The 21,869-nt window shown below is 42.9% G+C and overlaps 1 protein-coding gene across 11 annotated transcripts in view; it reads right to left on the reverse strand.

The window, feature by feature from the left end:
- Positions 1-21,869, reverse strand: part of IQSEC1 (IQ motif and Sec7 domain ArfGEF 1) — a 1,344,709-nt gene that overhangs the window by 139,553 nt on the left and 1,183,287 nt on the right. For all 11 annotated transcript variants that reach the window (XM_082266155.1, XM_082266158.1, XM_082266162.1 and 8 more), the window contains one exon: positions 2,896-4,154. In XM_082266155.1, the coding sequence (XP_082122281.1) occupies positions 2,896-4,154 (1,259 nt within the window). The remainder of the gene's footprint in view (positions 1-2,895; positions 4,155-21,869) is intronic.

Here is a 21,869-nt window from a genome sequence, read left to right on the forward strand (position 1 = left end):
GCGAGCATGGTGCAGGAGATGTAGGGGCTACAGGCATGGTGCAGGAGATGCAGGGGCTGCGGACATGGAACAGGAGGACATGTCAGAGGCGGCGGGCATGGTACAGAAGATGCAGGGGCTGCGGGCATGGTACAGGAGATGCAGGGGCTGCGGGCATGGTGCAGGAGATGCAGGGGCTGTGGGCATGGTACAGGAGATGCAAGGGCTGTGGTCATGGTACAGGAGATGTCAGAGGCTGCGGACATGGAACAGGAGGACATGTCAGAGGCAGCAGGCATGGTACAGGAGATGCAGGGGCTGCAGGCATGGTACAGGAGATGCAGGGGCTGCGGGCATGGTACAGGAGATGCAGGGGCTGTGGGCATGGTACAGGAGATGCAGGGGCTGTGGGCATGGTACAGGAGATGCAAGGGCTGCAGACATGGTAACGGAGATGCAGGGGCTGTGGACATGGTACAAGAGATGCAGGGGCTGCAGACATGGTACAGGAGATGAAGGGGCTCTGGACATGGTGCAGGAGATGCAGGGGCTGTGGACATGGTGCAGGAGATTTAGGGACTGTGGGCATGGTGCAGAGGCTGCGGACATGGTATAAGAGATTCAGGGGTTGCGGGCATGGTGCAGGGACTGCGGGCATGGTGCAGGAGATGCAGGGGCTGTTGACATGGGGCAGGGGCTGCGGGCATGGTACAGGAGATGCAGGGGCTGCAGGCATGGTGCAGGAGATGCAGGGGCTGTGGGCATGGTGCAGGGGCTGCAGGCATGGTACAGGAGATGCAGGGGTTGCGGGTATGGTGCAGGGGCTTCAGACATAGTACAGGAGATGCAGGGCTGTGGGCATAGTACAGGAGATGCAGGCTTGCCGGCATCGTGCAGGGGCTGCTGGCATGGTACAAGAGATGCAGAGCTGTGGGCATGGTACAGGAGATGCAGGGTTGTGGGCATAGTGCAGGAGATACAGTACTGCGGGCATGGTACAGGAGAATCTCCTGTAACATGCCCGCAGCACTGTATCTCCTGAGGACTTTCACTAACCTTTTGGTGAGGCGCCTTAGATTTAAAAATGGAGCCGCCCGGCGCCAATATGTCACCACGCATGCACCGTCTGCCCGGGAATAGCCGAACATGTACAGGCTTTCCCGAGTGGCGGCGGCGCATGCACAGAACGCATGTCAGGCCGGCCGCAGCCATTTTTTTTACAGGTCCTTAGCAGCTCCAGGGCAGGGGTAACTTGCCGGCCTACCGGGAAATTTCCCGATATCCCGATAGGCCAGTCCAGCCCTGCTGATGGGTACTAATTGGCAGCACTGATGGGCACTGAAAGGTGGCAATGATAGGAGGCACTGGATGTTAATGCGTGGAACTGATAAACTTTTACAGAAGCTGGTAATCGTATTATTTTATTGAAAAAAAAAAAAAAAAAAGCTGATTACCTGCTTCTGTTAACATCTTGTGAACAGCTGTCATTGGCTGACAGCTGATAACTTGATAAAGGGCCAGGATTTATTGGGCAGTGCGAGATTGGGAGGACATCCATGTACACCCTCCCGGTTATTTATGCCTGCGCTGTAGCCATCTTTTGGCTATATCGCGGGCACCAAGTGGTTAAAGGACTGTAGTGAGTAAGTGGGAAATGGATTAAAATATTTCAATGAAAATGTTTTGCTATATCTACAGGATTTGATAAGTGCAATAAAATACCTGTTGATCCTGCCACAAATTAGGTGAACTGATAACTTCCCATGCTCTCTGTTCTTGCTGCCCTCTTATCAATTACATTGTTCCATACTTTATCTGTAGACTACAGAACTTCTCCCTCTATGCTTATGGAGAAGAGAGAAGGAAGTATCCTGTATTTCTGACCTAAGGTTAGAGCATAGCTCCTTTGTGAATAGAGAATGATGAGTCACCCTAGCACAGGAAGTTGCTATTGTGTTTATAGTTTTTGTCTTGCTATCTTCATTATAAAATTAGGATGGGTTAAACTTGATAGACTTTGTTCTTTTGCAGTCTTCAACCTCTCCTGTTTTGACATAATATCTCTGGCAATTTAGGCTCTATTTGTGGGATCAATGGTACTAAAAATCAAAGGTGAACTCCAGACAAGCAGATATAAACACATAAAATACATATGTACCTACCAAGTGATGCATTATGTAATTCTGTTAAACTAGACATTTGATACAGACACCGTTGCTAGACATCACAGCCAGCTCCCTGACATCACCCATAATTAGACAGTAGAGCTTGACCAAACAAAATAGCAGCAGTACGCTGGTCATTACTGTGCTGACTCTGATCTCTTCTCCCTTCAGCAAGTTACCAGTGTTAGATTAACAATACTGCAATGCAGAAGAGCACAGCTGGCTCCAAAAGCTTTCCTCTCTCTAGCATGTGTTCTTGTACAGGGAATTGCCAGATGCTGATATGAAGTCAAAATGAAATACTTATACTAGGGGTCATGGGAGAAAGAAAGAGGGGTTACCTTTGCTTACCTCCTTTTGATCTGGCTGATTTTAATAATACCAAATTTACTGATCTGAAACAAGTACAATGCAGATCTGGAGATAAGTCCTCATCTGCATACTTGTTCCAGGTCAGTGGCTCAAAGTCATAAAGCAATGGGCCTAGCATAAAACTAGATTTTTTGAACACAGGGTAAGCAATGGCAGCTTCTATATTTCACTCATGACATGTTTCCTTTAATGGAAAAGCTGTAGAGAAAACTTTCTAGCTGCAAGACAGAAGGCAAGGAACAAGATAAACTACAGTTATTAAAAAAGTAAAAATCGTTATTGGGCAGAACTAGTACATTTGTAAGTCTGCTAAATGATCATAATGCATGAGAATTGTACATTATGACAAAACAAAAATACTGTTGGAAAAGTTACTTACTTGTTGAAAAGATTCAGCCCAATTCTATAGTGTCGTTTCCTGATCACATCATTGCTGAATGCTGGTGAATCCCAGCTATTGCGGGTCTCTTTATGATACGTCTGTTTGCTCAGGGTCTGCTCTCTGAGGCTGTCTCTGGAGGATTCAGAGCTGCAGTTTATGGTGTCATTCGAGTTAGAAGTACTATTTATGCTGTCATTGTCACCATCAGAATAATCAGATTCAGACTTACTCTGACGGTTTACAGTGCCATTAATGATTAACTGTGCATCAATTGGCCTGGGCCGATGGCGGGTTTGTTCCTCGTCCCTAGGGATTATCTTTGTAGGAATATGGGGGATATGTTTGGGACTTCCTTGCTGACTATGGATGTTTCGTTCATACACATTTTGCCTTTTTATAGATCCTCTTTCAGACCGATCACTCAAGTCCACTGAACTGTCGCTGGGAGGTTCGATAGTAAGCAAAGGAAGATGGTCTATTCGCGATCTGTGGTCCTGGCACTCCAATGACGGGGTGCTTCGACAGCTTGTGTCAGTATCCAATTTATCATCCTTGTGAGTCATTGACCAGTACTCTTGAGAAGAGTTCATGGATCTAAGTCTCAAGTCAGATTCTGTGCTAGACGGTCTATCCACAGACTGGGAAAGAGGAAGTGGAGGGGACAGTTCCTCCTCATCTATATACAATGTAACATCACTATACGATGCCGTCATTTCATCCAGTTTCCTGTGATCCAGATTATGTGCTTGCTTAATCTGACCGCAGGTACCTCTTTCTAGTTCCCGACCTCTGACTTGATCAGGTACTTGTGCCTCATCTGCGTGTAAACTACGGCAGTTTAAAGCATCGTCAATAGACTCCGCAAGCGACTTGACTTGCCTTGAGAAAGCGTCCTCCAGTTCTGTGATGGCATCAGCAAAATCACTTGACCCTGCTGGGGATTTTATAGATGTTGGCTCACCAAGATCTCCACAATCCGATTGCACAATACGGTGCCCTAGTTTTGTACCATCATTAGACAATGACACCTGCTTTCCTTCAAAATAGGAACTGTGGACTTTCTCTGGTCCTTCAAAAGAGAACTGCATTCTCATATTGGACAACACAATCCGTCTTGACATGCGGTTTTCTGACATTGAACTTCGGAGCCTCTCAAAATTCTTATTCATCTGATACTGCCGGAATGCAGTTTGTATGGTGCGTGCTGCATGTCTGGTTATGAGACGGCCTCCATATTTGCGCTCCAGCATTTCCACCTGAGTTGAAAATAAAAATTACAGTAACTGCTATGCAATAATAATAGACATTAGAAAAATCCCTCTTTATTGGCTACAAATGGGTATGTTTGCTCCCATAACCTTTAAAAGTTCTTTTAAAATATTGAGTACACAGGACCACCAGAAGATTTCATTAATCATAATATCCCAAGATTAGATGTATGCATAGGTTTATTATGCCTAGAGAAACTAAACAGTCCTTTGTTGAAAAGGTGTATTAAAATACTTTAGCCTTACCTTTTATACATTCAGTTTAATAAAAAATATTTGCAAATAAAACCTTTTAACGTTTTCTTTCTTCTACTGTATTTTGAAGGGTATACTCAAGCTGTTTGCTGACACAGGTCTATCTGCACAAAGTAATATTAAAAAAAATAACAACATCATCCCTTTAGATGTGCATGCTCCCAAAGCTACCACTCAAGTGCCTGGCTGGGATAAGCAAGATGCAGTCACAACTCAAGGTATGCCTTTGTATAATGACATAAAACATTGCAGACTCTTTTTTTCCCTCCTTTCCGGCACATTTCCTTTTTCTCCTGCTATATGACTTTTAAGTTGCCTGAACTGAATCAACCAGATATAATTAACAGCATAACAAATTTCTGTTTATCACAAAAAGTCTTCCGGCTTCCTTCAGTAGGGAACTAAGCCATAGGTATTTAGATCCTACCAAACTGAGACCATTATGTGTCACATATAAGGTTGGTCCCAAGATAAATGACCCTTCATTAAAATCTAATAACACTGAATAAAATAAATGCTGCTGTGTTCTAGCCTTAATATTATTTTTTTCTTTTGTGGAGGTCAACAAAAGCTCCAAGAAACAGAAAGCAAGCTTTCCTTTAATTTTTTCTGTCTACTCTTGACCAATGTAAAACAACACAGACTACAAAGTAGATGTGATACAGCAGTTGGGTGAAAAATATGACATGATCCTTATCTCTCCTGGCAACCACAGATGCATTCATTATATTGCACCCTTCAGGATAAAACCACCAAACAGCAACACCCTGTGATCATCTTATTTGGCTCTAGATCCCTTTGATGAGACCATACCCAGCACATAACAGCCTCAACCTGGCTCTAGTAAGCATGGGCACCACTGACCAATGTCTCACTATCCATTGGAGGACCTCAACAGTCAATAAGAAGTTCCCAAACAGATACAGAGGTGGACTTAGGGGTTAAGGGCGTATTTGAGTCAGTATGAATAATATATGTTGGCCAGGTGGCCTTGAGTAGAGACAATCAACTAGTCTGACCTTAATACAAGTGGGAAAAACAGTCAGCCACATCTGCTGGGTGTTATATAGCTATCTCCTCCCTGTTCCTGCAACCACAACGCTTTGCAGAGTCCTCCAACATTAATTTTCTTTGTGGCTATGAGATGCTATGCAACTGAATGCAGACTGAATGCAGAAAACTACAAAAAGGTCAATACTGGAGAATGCAAAACTGTGAAAGGTACTCATTTGTTAAAGGAAGCTGAAAGATAAGGATTATTTGTGATGATGGAATGGTATATTTCGGAGACCTTCTTATCATTTTTACAGGGCAGCAGTCATCTTATTGATGCAATATTAGCTCATAAGACCCTTCATTTATAAGGCATGCCTTACAATTCTTCTTTAAGCAATATAAACTATATGTGAAAAGGTCTGTTTCAAAAAAATAGTTACTTTAAGCCAACATCCACTTTTGACAATGGCCACCAATCATTTGACTGTACAGTATATGTGTGTGGCAATCTCTTTAGTCCACAGGAAATTATACTTACTATGGAGAGGTCAGTTCTTTAGACTTGCCTCCCAGGCTAAAATTTACCAGTCTTCCCCTATAATAGGTGGTGGGAGAATGCACAAGATCTGAGGTCGGAGCCATGTCAAATATGGATTGATTAGTACATGACACAATTGTGAGGTTATAAAAGGGCATATAATATAATAAAACTAAGAATCACTGTAATAGAGGAGCATTCTGTACTGGAAAGCCTAATTACAATAATTGACAAGGCAACAGTACAAATGATTAGATTTAAAGTAATAAGTGACACCATCATATGAATCTCACTGTAGTGCACTCATTTTTTGTAGAACTATAAGAAAATTAAAGAGAGGCTATTATAGCATGCACATTTGATGAACAAATTAGAGCAAAGAATACCAAAACAAACCAAATTAGATTAGCTGTTTGCCACAGATAAATAAAGATATAGCTTTTCTTTGCTCTTGCATTACGCTTTGCGCATCAATTTTGTTTTTTGTTCCACTTCCTATGTAATACAACTAGCTGCATGCAATGTCCCCCATTCCAGTCTCAGCATACAGGCTAAATGTATTTGGGTACATTCAGCCTGCCCACGCATGGTTCGCATCTCAGGTGGTCACTGCTGAACTGGCTGAAATTCGAATCGTCTATGGCCAGCTTTAGGGGGTACGTGGTGTTTATAAAGGAGCATGGGTATTTATCCTACACTAGTGTGCGGAAAAACCACAGAAGATTTTAGTTATAGATGAAACTTTACATGTGAAGATAAGTATGTGGAGGACTTTACCAAGGATGTATAAACTGATTCATATGATTTATTTTTATAGCACTGTTAATATTATATGTGATGTTGTATAAGCACTTGAAGAGGTTTTTGCTCTTACAGTGGGGAAAATAATTATTTGTTCCCTTGCAAATTTTGTAAATTTGCCCACTTACAAAGAAATGAAGGGTTTATCATTTTTATCGTAGGTCTATTTTAAATGTCAGAGACAGAATATCAATCAAAAATCCTGGAAAAACACATAAAACAAATGCTATAAATTCAGTGAGTGAAATAAGTATGTGATTCCCAAGCAAAACATGACTTAGTATTTGGCGGAGAAACCCTTGTTGGGAAGCACAAAGGTAAGACGTTTCTGATAGTTAGTGACCAAGTTTGCACACATCTCAGAAGGGTACAGATCTTCTCTAAATCCTTAGAGCTTCTTGGCTGTTGCTTGCCAACTTGAAGTTTCTGCTCCCTCCATACATTTTTTATAAGATTAAGGTCTGGAGACTGGCTAGACCCTAAGAACACCATCCCTACAGTAAAGCACGGAGGTGGAAACATTATGCTTTGGGGCTGTTTCTCTGCTAAAGGTACAGACCGACTGTGTCGTATTGAGGGGTCAATGGAAGGAGCCATGTTTTGTAACATCTTGGATGAGAACCTTCTTCCCTCAGCCATAACACTGAAGATGGGTTGTATATGGGTCTTCCAGCATGATAATGACCCAAAACATACCTCCAAGGCAACAAACGAGTGGCTCAAGAAGAAGCATATTAAGGCCATGGAGTGGCCTAGCCAGTCTCTAGACCTTAATCCTATAGAAAATTCATGGAGGGAGCTGAAACTTTGAGTTGCCAAGCGACAGCCAAGAAACCTTAAGGATTTAGATTAGATCTATAAGGCGTAGACCAAAATCCCTTCTGGGATATGTGCAAATCTGGTCACCAACTATAAGAAACGTCTTACCTTCTGCTTGCCAACAAGGGTTTCTCCACCAAGTACTAAGTCATGTTTTACTTGGGGATCAAATACTTATTTTACTCATTGAACTGCAACTCAATTGTACCATGCGTTTTTTTTTTTTCTGGATTTTTGGCTGATATTCTGTCTCTATCATTTAAAATACATCTATGATAAAAATCATAGACCTTCATTTCTTTGTAAGTGGGCAAACTTACAAAATCTGCAGGGGATCAAATAATTATTTTCCCCACTGTATATACTTGCCTTTACATGCACATATTTCGCACTCAAACATATTTAATCATTTTTTTTTTTTTGTTATTAGCAGCAAAACACCATCACTGTACAGGAATGTAACATGCCAGCCCTAAAGTGGTTAGTAAAAAAAATGTAAGCCTTTTCACACCATTTGTTTTAATGGACCTGGAATGCATTTAGTGAATTTACACTGAAAGTTCAGTTGAGCTTGAATGTCCCTTGTTTTGCACCCATTTAGAGTTATCCATTTAAAAGACCCTGTAAAATGTGAGCAAATCATGTACCTGTAAAAGATAATTAGAATACCTTCCTCCCTTGCCCCTTGAGCTGCTGAACCCTGTTCCAATCCTGAGAAAACATCAGCTAGAGTGTTCATTTCCCACCCCCCTGCTCACTGGTTCTCCCTGCTGACTTTCACATCACCACTGACTTCTGCTATGAATTGGAGGGGAGCAGAAGGAACCAGTGACAGCTGCAGGGGACCAAAGAGACTGACTCTTCTGTAACTGTTGGCTTCCCAGCAGACTTTAGGGGATTATTTCAGACAATGAGAGCAGCACTGTACAGCATGGGCAACAGGAGGAGTAAGCATTTAATGTACATCAATGATGATGTACAAAGTGCAGTGACTTACAAACAAAAATGAGATGCAAAAAACAAATATTCTGGAGCTCTATAGTGGATTATAAAAATAAATTGATTAAATATCCACCCGCAGCTGTGAGGAACATATGGGTACCAATTAGGTCCCAATACCCAGAAAGAAACAACAGAAGAACCTCTAAATAAAGCGCTGGGGGATGTAAATCTATACAGCCCAATGGTAGTCCATGTTCTTGCACTTGTCAGCTGTTATTTGTAGTTCCACAGAATGGATGCAATCACAATGGATGGTAATAGTAAAAAGGTGTAGCACTGCCCCTGTAGGGACTGCTGGATACTGATTCTTCGGGCTCCCCTGGTTACCAGCACACGGTTATAAGTGAATAAAATTCCTGAATCTCTGCTTACTCCTGTTGGCTCTTAGCAAGAATAAACAGTCTAGGGGTGTTGTTTTTTGGTAATTGGGATAGGAGAAGGGAAGGGAAGGGAATACTCCGATTTAACTATTCACAATATCGGAGGACTTCTATCTTCACAACTGCTGGTAGATATGGAACAGCCAGGCTTTTAATTCATCCTGCCACTTTAGATGAATGGGGTTCAGTCTCTTGTTTTCTTTACTCTCTCTTACAAGACGACTTGATGAACAATATCTTATCTTCAGGATACTCTCCCTAGCACCCTCTTTCCACTGACTATCCTATGAGCAGGGGTGGCCCCCCTCAGGTCAGTTCCTGTACTCACGATAGTGCAGAAAAAAGACCTCCAGTGTCTCCCCTCTCAGTCAGCTTCCCTTTACCTCTGGGTTCAGCTCCCATCAACCACTCCTCCGGCCCTCAGAATGACCTCCTGGGACCGCATGGCACCTCTACAGAGGAGGAGGCAGCTGCCCCTCCCTCTGGGACTCCGCTCTCCAACGAAAGACCCCGAGCACATGTGCTCCTGGCTTTTATACAGTATCCCAAAATGCATTGAGGCAGCCTGCCCCCTGCCAATCATCAGGACTGTATCAAAGCCTATGCACCCATTTGTCAGGTTTCCTCCCACTGTCCAACATGCCTCCCTAGTATTGGACCAGCGTGAAACACTCTCTAGACTGAATTCATTGCATACTGAGCACAATGAGCAGACCTCACTAACAGATCCTGCTCTCTGGTAGGCAGAGAACAATTTAGATTTACGTACAGCCCCTCTGGTAAGCAGACAGAGCTCAAAACTATACACTCTCATTAGCACCTACCTAGGAGGGTGCTACAAAGGTTTATTAATAGGTCAAAATAAAAACTTCCAAAGGACTGTGAACGGATGTAGGCAATATGTAGCAAAGAAACAAATGATCATGTTCCATCATGTTAACAATAATCACTGAAGGACTGCACATACCAGAAAGAAAAAAACATAAAATCTAAAAATCAATCCAGCCACAACATCTAAAAAATAGTAATACATTTTTTATTTTGGATTTAGATAACATTTAAAGCAAACCTACTGTATTCTTTGCCCATTCAAAGCAAAGGAACAAGTTTATTTTAATCTCCCATCCCCAACAGTAGGGATGGGCTCAGGTGTGACTGCACACCACCAATCATAGGCAGGGAGGCCCGCAGCTGCACATACACATGCTGCCTATGATTGGGGGTGTGCAGTGACAGCTTCCTGGCAAGTAAGATCCAAACACGTCTGAGCCCATCCCCTACCTAACAGCATGTGACGGCACTGGTTCAAACAGTGCTGTCACTTGGGGATTCTCTAGTCTTTTGTAAGCTACAACTTAAAATGTTACTAAACCCAGAACCTGCATTTACTATATCTAGTCTCTCACAGTACACAGATCATGAAAATGCAGTTATTTTAGTAAATATAAATGCATAAATACCTTTCCTCATCAGCAATATATAGCAGCCTTGTGACTTGTATCAGTTCCTAGTAAAGCTTGTAGGAGGAGTTTTAATTCTCCCCTGATCCTCTGTCTGGACAGTGCTGATTGGTCTTGTGCTGATTACATGCACCCTCCCAAGAAAAAAAAAACTAACAACACATACCAAACTGAACATGTGCAGCCCGTTCCTGGCTCTGAAAATATCAGGTTATTTTTTAGAGACAGTGAAAGAACAGGAGAATCAGAGAGACAGAGAGACAGGATCAAACAGCCTTTATACACAAAGCAGAGGATTAACCACTTAGGTTCCTTCCACAGTGAGTATAACAAGCATGCTTTACGGCATATACAGACTGATTTTACTGCTGTGGGTTTAGCAACACTTTAAGTGACTTGTAGCTTACACAGGGCTTTCCTTTCACTCCCAGCTGCTGAATGGAGCAGAGGGGTATGAAAAGAAAGTTAGTATAGTTATCTGGCTGTTATGCTGCTCCAAAGGCTTCAATACATGCTGAATCACTGATCAGAAACAAGTATGCAGATAAGGAGATTTTTTCATTACTTTGGACCTGCATAAAGCATTTGCATCAATTTCTGGTGATAGTTGCCTTTAAAACTACCTGCATCTAATTCATGAAAGCATTTACAGTCACGTGCAACAAATTAGAATCTGTCACTATGGCAGCAATAGATTCTTAAAGATTTACTGCCAGTTTGCAGATTAGGACACTGGCGATAATTAAGACTAGCTCTGAGCTGGTGCACAGAGGTCTACCACTACGCAGAGTGAGGCATGTCTGTGCTGGGAAGCTGACATGTATTTACTGTATATCCATTCAGCTGTTGACTGAGAAATTTCCTGGCTCAATGCTAAAAGTAAACCAATAGTTTGGGTATATGATGTCATTACCTATATATGAAAATGCCCATATTTGCAAACGAGGAGCCACAGATGAGATGAACCTGATTAGTAATCACACCTGCAGCAGAAGTTTAGTGGGCAAAGACTAATTGATGAGAGACTTGTTCCCTAGGAGGTCCACCGTGAGCAAATTCAAAAGTCTCTATTAGACTAAAGAGCAGCTAAGGATCCGCCCACTGTCATGCACTGCCAATCAATAGCAAGGTGGATCTGATGAGGAACTGGTCACTCAGTTCCCCATTAGGCTCCACCCACTCCACTACAAAACTCCTCAGCCCTGCACATGTCTCTGTGGCAGATGCAGTGGTCGGGATGGTGTGCACTCAGGACGAGGTGCCCAGTATGGACACTCTAACACCAGTGCCACCCTCTGAGAGATTCATGTACCTATTTCTGACAGGAATCTGAATCTGGCACAAGCACCGACAGTTCTGAAGAGGGGGAGGGGCTCGCTCGCCCACCCCCTTTTTTCTGACTTGCCAGGCTGCATGCCCAGATAAGGGTCTAGTATAGACTTTGAAGGAACCCCACGCCGTTTTTAAAAAAAAAAAAAAATGTTTGTGTAGAGTTTCCCTCCAAATCCATACCAGATCCGAAAGGCCTTGTATGGACTGGGGGGTACGTTGTTTTTTTTCTTTTTATTTTATATTGATACATGTATCCCATGGCAGTACACAGACCCCCCTACCCCTTTTATAGCCAATTACTTGCATATAAGTCTTCAAAATGGGCATTTTAGATTTTTCCTGTTTGGCTCCCATCAACTTCAATGAGGTTCGCCGTTCGGGTTAGAACGTTTCCCCTGTTCGGGAGTTCTGCTGCCAATCGAACAGGGGGGTGTTCGGCCCATCCCTAATATGCAGTAAAGCATGCTTGTTATTCTCACTGTGGAACCTAAGGGGTTAATCCTCTGCATTGTGTAAAAAGGCTGTTTGATCCTGTCTTCTCTGATTCTCCCCTCCTCCCACTGTCCCCTAATAATTTCCCCATAACACAGAGTATGGAGTCAGGCTCACATTCTCAGTTTGGTGTGTATTGCTAGAGAGGTTTTTCTTCTTTTTCTTGCATGTGATCAGAACAGGGCCAATCAGCGCTGTCCAGACAGGGTCAGGGGTCTTGCAGTGTCATAGGACATTCAGAAAACTCCTCCTACAAGCTTTAACCAGTGCTCGGTCAGACAATGATAGAAGTTACAAGACTGCTCTAACTGCTGATGAGAAAAAGTATTTAGCAGTTTATATTTACTAAAATAATTGCATTTCCATGTTCTATGTACTGTGGGAGACCAGATATAGTGAATGCAGGCGCCTGGGTTTAGTAACACTTAAAAAGCTAAACTCTAAGAATTCAGCCACTTCAAAACACAGTATAGGCTGGCATATAAGATGCCACCTCCTGAATTTATCGGTATTATTTACATATGACAGTTTTTTAGTAGCTCTGGGAGTACACACTCCTGGGGCTCTGAGAGGAGAGACCTGTCTTTTTTGCAACTCTGTATCTACAGAGGCTGAAATCAGAAGGTCTAGTGTCGGCGCAATGGTAGTATGTCATCGCTTTACTACCAGGAGCTCCATAAAACTGTCAGTTGTAAAAAAAAAAAAAAATGGAAAATTCTACAAGGTGACATGCACCTCGCTGGCCTTTACAGTACAAATAAAAATACAGTGCTAAATAACAACAGTCCCTAACATGAACAAAAACATGCAGTAGGTGTTGCTGAGCCCCCTCCTCCACCACTGTGTGAAGTGACAGTGGGCTCTTCCCTCCCCCTGGTCAATATGCCCGGAGAGCAGGCAGCGGTGCTGTGACAGGGGCAACAGAGGCAAGCTGTAGGCCTGTCAGTGTATCTCCCCCACAACCCCCCTCCCCCTCCTTCTCCTGAAGATGAGAGAAAGAGTGGCTCTTACCTGGCTCACCATTTATTCTTCACCCCCCCCCCCTTTCTGACCACAGAAAAAGGACCAATCAGGAGGCAGAGGAAATAGGGGCCAATCAGCAGACAGCCAGCAGGATCTTGGGATATGTAGTTCCAAAAGACAGGCAGCCCATAGAAGAATACAGAGCATAGACTACAGAAGCCATGCTGCCCTGGACAAGTAGGGGGGATTGGACTAAAGAGTTACTGGGGGAAGAGGGGAGAGAACCACATTGCCAGTGCCATCAGGGAGAAGAGAGAGAGCCACGCTTTTCCACAGCACTACAGGAGAGAGAGAGGACTGTGCCGAGGAGTACCACCAGAGGAAAGAAGGGCTCCCATTGAGCACTATCCCAGAGAGGAAGCTAAGGGACAAAGCTGCTGTCCGTATACAGTCCCTGCGGTGTCATCCACCAAAGTCACAACAGGCAACCCAGAGTAAGCAGATATCGAGTCAGAGGGATCGCTGGGTCTGATGAGAGGGCCTGTCGTCCATTGTCTACTGCCATCCCTAAAGATTGAACCATCAAGAACTTCCTAACTTGCTATCCCATAGCCTTAATACTCCCTGCAGGCCTTATTGATGGCCTCAATGCACGTCAACAAGCTCTAACATTTAGCCGGTGAAGATTTAGGACTAAGGATTGCCCCTAATCGCAACTACCCTATGGCTCGAGCCTGCTTGCCAGTTAAAGTGGTATCCCACCCTTGTCTGTATACAGCATTCTGAACGCATTTAGAGCTACTATACACTGTTCATTGCTGATTGATATATTGATTCTGGCTAATGATATAAAACATATTTCCTTCTTGGCTGTAGTTCTTTTACCCTGTTTAGCAGCCTGTGTTCTAAATCGTCTGCCATGTGTAAAATTTTGTTTAAACTATTACTTATGCTAATCCATATTAATAGATTAAGCGTATTTACCACTAAACAGGTGTGTGCTTAATTATTGGCAATACCCCAAACTAGGTGAAAGGTATTTCTCACTTGTGTTGTTATTTGTGCTTGCAGTGATTTTTTATTAAACCAGATGTGCCAAAGGGGCTGAGGTTGTTCTTGGAGTTGAAGCGCAGAACAGAGAACCCAAAATTACTAAGCAGCTCCTTCAGGGGTGGCACTTCATAAAGTAGAAAATATTGGGGTTTTTTTTTTAAACATTTTCTGTCATTTTTCATTTATAAAGCAAAAAATAAAAAACACAGTGGTGATCAAATACCACCAAAAGAAAGCTCTATTTGTGTGAAAAAAGATTATAAATGTAATTGCGTACAGTGTTGCATAGTGACGCAATTGGCATTTAAAGTAGTGCTGAATAGCAAAAAATGGCCCGACCCTGAAGGGGCAAAACCTTCTGGAGATAAGACGGTCAGTATAATTCACATGTGCACATTAAAGCTTAGTGAATAATATATATGTTTATTCATGTAGTTCATGTTAGGGACCGTTGTTAATTAGCGATGCGCTTATTTAATTTACTGTGTATTAAATATCCGGGGGATATTGTGTATTCAGCAACTTGAGTGGTCACAGTTTTATGTATAGCTTGGGATAATCACCTTGCCTTTTTAACTCATAGTAAGCCAGCACATATTACAAATGGCTGAATTCCTAGAATACAGCTTTATTATAGAAGAAAGCAAAATGGTAAAACACGTTGAGTGCAACCTTTGGTTTTCTACCACAAAAAAACACTGTGTAGGCTTAGCTTACACCTAAACCTATGCTTACTGTATAGAGTTTCTAATTCAGTGGTGCAAAGGTGGAATGGGGTTGGCTTAGCTGCTTGTTAAATTTTAATATATACAACAGTTTAAATCTTTGGGCAATATCAAACGGATTATAAAACATCTGGCTATATGTTTTTTGTTTTAAATATGAAGGACCTATGGGAAATGCTTTAAATGAGGACTATGGTAAGGTTTGGGTTTGCTTCTACCATGGGTTAAAGATTTGTGGTCCTGGAAAGTTATTATGCAGACTTGTCCAGGAGGCTTTTTAAAATCATAATGCACTATAAGACCTTTGAACTATGACCAGCAGGCTGAGCAGGGTCAGTGAAAGGGTTTTCGGATAAGCCTGCCCCCAACTATAAATAGGGGCACAGAGCTGCCATAGTGCTAGTGAACTGAAAGATGTTGTAAGGAAAGCAGACAAACCGCAAAGGGATGGTAGGGTAAATTAGGGAGGGATCCACTGTTGGTTCAGTTTAACAAATTTTATGTAAATGTGAACTAACCCTTTAAGTGGTCTTGTGTTTGCTGCTACATCATAAGAAAGGAAGAAAAGGGAAGTGCTAGAATAGTGTGCACCTAAAGCATCTCATAGTATTTGATTCACATTTATTGCACTCCCTATCCCCATAGATAACATTAAAGTTAGGCATATACTAGTTAGGCTTATTCTCTTTGGTAAAACCTATCCTGCTGCTAGGCATTAGGCAACGTCACAACGCTCTATTCTCTGCAGCATAATAATTCTTGTAAAACTCCAGCCTGTGCTTTTTGTCTCTAGTAAATTTCAGCCTTGCCAACCACCCCATAGCAGATGTAATGCTACAGGGCAATAGTGCTGCGCATGATCACGTATGTATACGTGATCCTGCACCTCCGGGTATCGGACGCGAGTGCGCACCGCTGGCGGCTCTCTCCCACTATGATTTTACATAGCGGGAGCTGATCAGCAGGTCCCACAGACCCAATGTCCGCTGGCATCCGCTGATCGTTCTGTACACAGGCAGAACAGCAGTGTGCCTTTATAAACAAGGCAGATTGCCGTTCTGTCAGTACAGAAGGCAAGGATCCTGTGTTTCTGTAAAGCAGGAACACTGATCCATGCCTTCCACTAATAAAAGCACCTCCCCCACAACACTGAAACATTAGCTAGGCACACATTTAACCCTTTGATCGCTCCTGATGTTAACCCCTTCCATGCCAGTGTCATTAGTACAGTCCCCACCTTTTTGTTTGTGTGTGCTTTTTCTTTGTAGTGTTTTGTCACTTCACTATCACCTTTTTCTTCCTCTGCACGACGAGTACGGTGTGGGTCTCTGGGCCTACCTTGAAAGTCTTGGGAGGGGGTGGACATGGCCTTTTGGCTTAGTTCGCCCTCTCTCATGGGGTCTCCCTTCGGGGGAGCCCCACCCAGTACTTGGGGTGGGCTGTTTCGGCAGTCCCCCTGGAGAACAGGGTTTGCCAGGTTTCGGCCAGGCAAACCATAGGAAGTACCTCAGTCCCTGTCAGGAGTCTTGCGCCCCGGGGGATCAAGGTATAGGTCCAACCTCTTCGGAGGCCAGACCATTTTCGCACACCCTGTGCAGTTTTTGTGTGTTCACGTTTGCGTGTGTGCACTTTTTATGCACCGGGTGAAGTCTTTTGAGTGTGTTTCACACGCTACGGGCTTAAAAAAAAAAAAAAAATTAGTACAGTAACAGTGCATATTTTTAGCACTGATCACTGTATTAGTGTCACTGGTTTAAAAAAAAACTGTCAAAAGTGTCAGGTGTCCGATTGGTCCGCCACAATATTGCAATCCCTTTATATGTCGCTGATTGACGCCATTACGAGTAAATAAATAACTAAAAGTATCCTAAAATTTGTAGACGCTATAACTTTTGAGCAAACCAATCAATATACGCATTTTGGCCTTTTATTTCTGGTTTAAACTGTCCTGTTGATGGCTAGCTATACACTGCTGTATCCTCTGCAGCATGTTAATAATTGTTGAAAAGCCCCAGCCTGTGCTATTTGTCTCTAGTAATTTGGGCCAGCTTTGCTCATTAAAATTGTCCTACTGCGGGGCAGTTTTACACTTTTGTACCATCTGCAGTCTCTTTATTCTCCTTGTAAAACACCTGCATGGACGCTTTTTCTCTAGTACATTTCATCCAATTTTTTTCTGCTGCTGGCCAGTTTCATCTTTAGTCTCAATTCTTAATAAGAATTTCAAAAGGATCTCCAGTTGTTTTTCCTAAAATTAAAAGTCAGCAGATAGAAAAACTGTAGCTGATGCCTTTAATAAACAGACAGTTACCTGTCCCAGGATCCAGAGCTGTGCTCACCTGAGGGGGCACTAGGGACTGTCTTCAGTCCCTGGCACCAGCAACTTAACTGTGGGCACCCGGCTATGACAGTTTGCGGCATCACAGCCGGCCACCTACTGCGCATGTGTGAGCTGTGCTGCGTATTGTGAATGGTCTCGCAGTCTTCTGGGACCTGTGATGTGTCCCAGAAGACTGTGGGGAGGGAGAACTTCTGCTCAGATCACCTAGACAATCTGAGCGGTAGTGTCAAAACCAGATACCTGCCCCCCCCCCACTCAGAAGTTTACAATGTATCAAAGAGGAGGGGGGAGGAGGACTTAAAGGGGAACTTCCCCTTTTTGATGGAGTTGCGCTTTAACATAAATAGTCAAGCTGGAGGGAAGTTTTGCAAAAGAGAGAACAAGGACAGACAAAGCGAATGCCAGACAATTTCTGTCTACCAGTCAAAGTGGAGCTACAGTGCATTCATAAAGTCTTCAGACCCCCTTCACTCTTTCAATTTTGTTATGTTGCAGCCTGATACTACAGTTGTTAAAATTATTTTTTTTCTTCTCATTATTCTACAGTTAGTACCCCATAATGACAAAGCCAAAACAGAATTTTAGAAATGTTTGCAAATGTATGAAAAAGGAATTTAATGGAAATATCACATTGATGAATTCCGACCCTTTGCAACAGCACTTGAATTTTAGCTCAGGTGCCTCCCATTTCTCTTGATCATTGCCAGGATGTTTCTACATAGAGTCCATCTGTAGTGAATTACATAAATTGATTGGACATGATTTGGAAAGGCACACCCCTCTCTATAAAAGGCCTCACAGTTGACAATGCATACTGTGTGAGAGCAGAAGCCATGAAGTTAAAGGAACTGCCTGCAGAGCTCAGAGACAGGATTATTGCAAGGCACAAATCTGGGGAAGTCTACGAAAAAATTTCTGCTGCACTTACATAGTTACATAGTTAGTAAGGTTGAAAAAAGACATCAGTCCATCCAGTTCAACCTATGCATCCAGTTCAACCTATGAATGCGTGTGTGTGTTTGCTTTTAATCGTACATTGTATACCCCTGTATGTTGTGGTCTTTAAGGTGTCCATCTACTAGTTTTTTGAAACTATCGATGCTCCCTGCTGATACGACTGCTTGTGGAAGAGAATTCCACATCCTTACTGCTCTTACAGTGAAGAACCCCTTACGCACTTTAAGGTTAAACCGCCTTTCCTCTAGTTTTAGTGAGTGGCCACGTGTCTTATTGTACCTCCTTTCTCTGAATAGTTTGTTCCTTATGCTCGGGTCACCAGTACAGTATTTGTACATTGATATCATATCCCCCCTCAATCGTCTTTTCTCCAGAGAGAAAAGGTTCAGTGCTTGTAGTCTTTCCTCATAGCTGATGTCCTCCATTCCCCTAATTATTTTTGTTGCCCTTCTCTGGACTTTCTCCAGTTCCAGCACATCCTTCCTGAGGACCGGTGCCCAGAACTGGACAGCATACTCCAGATGTGGCCGGACCAGAGTCTTGTAGAGTGGGAGAATAATCTCTTTATTTCTGGAGTGAATCCCCTTTTTTATACATCCCAGTATTCTGTTGGCTTTGCTTGCGGCGGCTTGGCATTGCATGCCACTGCCAAGCTTGTTGTCTACCAGTACCCCCAAGTCCTTTTCCATCCTAGACTCACCCAGAGGTTCCCCCCCTAGTGAGTAGCTTGCTTTCTGGTTTCTGGCACCCAGGTGCATTACTTTACATTTTTCAACATTAAACCTCATCTGCCATGTAGTTGCCCACCCCGTTATTTTGTTCAGGTCTGCTTGCAAGGTTTCCACATCCTGCATAGAAGATATTGGCATGCCTAATTTAGTATCATCTGCAAATACTGAGATTGTATTAGATATCCCCTCCTCTAGATCATTTATGAATAAATTAAACAGGATTGGTCCCAGGACAGAACCCTGGGGGACCCCACTTTCCACACCCGCCCAATCCGAGTACTCCCCATTAATCACCACCCTCTGTACTCTCCCCTGGAGCCAGTTCTCTATCCAGGTACTCACCTTATGGTCCATACCTACCTTCCTTAGTTTGTACAGTAATCGTTTGTGGGGAACGGTGTCAAAGGCCTTTGCAAAGTCCAGATACACCACATCCACAGGCTTACCTTTATCTAGGTGGCTGCTCACTTCATCGTAGAAGGTTAATAGATTGGTTTGGCAAGAACGATTTTTCATGAATCCATGCTGATTACTACTAATAATACAGTTTTCATTACTAAAGTCTTGTATGTGGTCCCTTAACATCCCCTCCAAAATTTTGCAGACTACTGATGTTAGGCTGACCGGCCTATAGTTACCCGGGATATATCTCGGCCCCTTCTTAAATATTGGTACCACGTTGGCTTTTTTCCAATCAGCTGGCACCATACCCGTCTGTAAACTATCCTTAAAGATCAAGAATAATGGTCTGGCAATCACCTGGCTGAGCTCATTAAGAACCCTCGGGTGCAAGCCATCCGGTCCCGGGGATTTATTTAAGTTAAGTTTCTCTAGTTTAGCTCTAAGTCTATCTTCTGTTAACCATGGCGGCACTTTCTGAGGTGTATTATTGGCCTTACAAGCTGGGTTCGTGTAGCCCCCCGATTCTTTTGTGAAGACTGAAGAGAAGAAATTATTTAACACTTCCGCCTTTTCTCTGTCCTCAGTGGCCATATTTCCCTTATCATCTTTTATGGGGCCAATGTGTTCTGGCCTCGCTTTCTTACTGTTTATATACTTAAAGAACTTCTTAGGGTTCTTTTTACTCTCCTCCGCTATATGTCTCTCGTGTTCTATTTTAGCCGCCCTGATTTCGTCTTTACATTTCTTATTACACTCTTTGTAATGCTTAAATGCTGCCAATGACCCCTCAGTCTTGTATTTTTTGAAGGCCTTTTCTTTAGCTCTAATATACATTTTTATGTTGGAGTTTAGCCATCCAGGGTTTATTTTTGCTCTTTTAAATTTATTTCCCTTTGGAATGCACTGGCCAATCCCCCTGTTTAGTATGCTCTTGAAGCACTCCCATTTTTCCTCCGTGTTCTTTGTTTCCAGGGTTCTATCCCAATTGATATTTTCTAGCAGCGAGCGCAGTTTAGGGAAATTGGCTCTTTTGAAATTCAGTGTCCTTATATTACCCCTCAGCTTCCTATTACTGTAATTAATACTGAAACTTATTGACCTATGGTCACTGTTTCCTAAGTTGTCCCGTATTTCTATATCCGTGATCAGGTCTGTATCGTTGGTAATCAGTAGGTCAAGTACCGCATTGTTTCTTGTCGGTGCATTCACCATCTGACCCATAAAATTGTCCTGCAAAACATTTAGGAACTGCCTAGCCTTGGTTGAGTGCGCGGTTCCTTCTGCCCAGTCTATATCTGGATAATTAAAGTCCCCCATTATAATGACATTTCCCATCCTTGCTGCCAATCCTATCTGTAAAAGGAGGGCCGCCTCACCCTCCTCCCTCTGGTTGGGGGGTCTATAGCATACGCCCAATATTAACTTCCCCGCCGTGCCATCCCTTTGAAGCTCTACCCATAGGGATTCTGCCTCATCCATAGCTCCATTATTAATATCATCCCTCATATTTACCTGTATGCTGTTCTTAATATACAGACATACCCCTCCCCCTTTTTTACCTTCTCTATCTCTGCGATAAAGGGAATACCCCTGAATGGTCGCCATCCAGTCATGGGAGCTGTCAAACCAAGTCTCAGTTATCCCCACAAAATCTAAGTCCTCCTCAAACATCAGCAGCTCCAGCTCCCCCATCTTGTTGGCCAGGCTTCTAGCATTGGTATATAAGCCACGTAATTTTGATGTTTTTAGGCTGCTCTCTTGATTTTTCCCCGTACCCACCCTGGGTATAGGGGCTCCGAACACCCTACCGCTAATGCCCCCATTTCTGCCCTCTGAAACTGTCTTTCCACTGGCTAATTCTACATCTGTACCCTCCCCCCCATTCCCTAGTTTAAAAGCACTGAAAGTTCCCAAGAGAAAAGTGGCCTCCATAATTCTCAAATTGCGCAGTGGTTTTTTTAAACTCAATTTTTGGGGAACAAATACACTTTTTAAAATTTTAATTAAAAAAAACACAATACATAACCCAATTTTTTGTAAAAAAAAAAAAAGATGATGTCAAGTCCAGTAAATAGATAACAAACATGTCACTCTTTAAAATTGCGCATGCCCGCACAGCTACGACAAATGAAGTAAATTTTACTATCCATAGACAACACTTTAAAAGCCTTTACAGGTTACCACTTTATAACAACAGAGGGGGACTAGTGCTAGAATTACTGCCCATGAGCTGACGTTCACGGCAATACCTCCCACGTATGAGATGATCGATGAGGAATGTAAACATCCTTGTGACAGCAATAGGCACATGAAAGGTACTTTTTATGGAGGAATCTGGGGGTCAATAAGACCCAAATCCCTCCTTTGCACTTGAAAGCATTCAAAACGCCAAGATTGGCATTTTTTAATACTTTAGATTTTTTATAAATGCTGCCGATACTTTAGATTTTTTATAA

This window comes from Pelophylax lessonae (genome assembly GCF_965119305.1).
Source record: "Pelophylax lessonae genome assembly, chromosome: 8".
Classification (NCBI taxonomy): domain Eukaryota; kingdom Metazoa; phylum Chordata; class Amphibia; order Anura; family Ranidae; genus Pelophylax; species Pelophylax lessonae.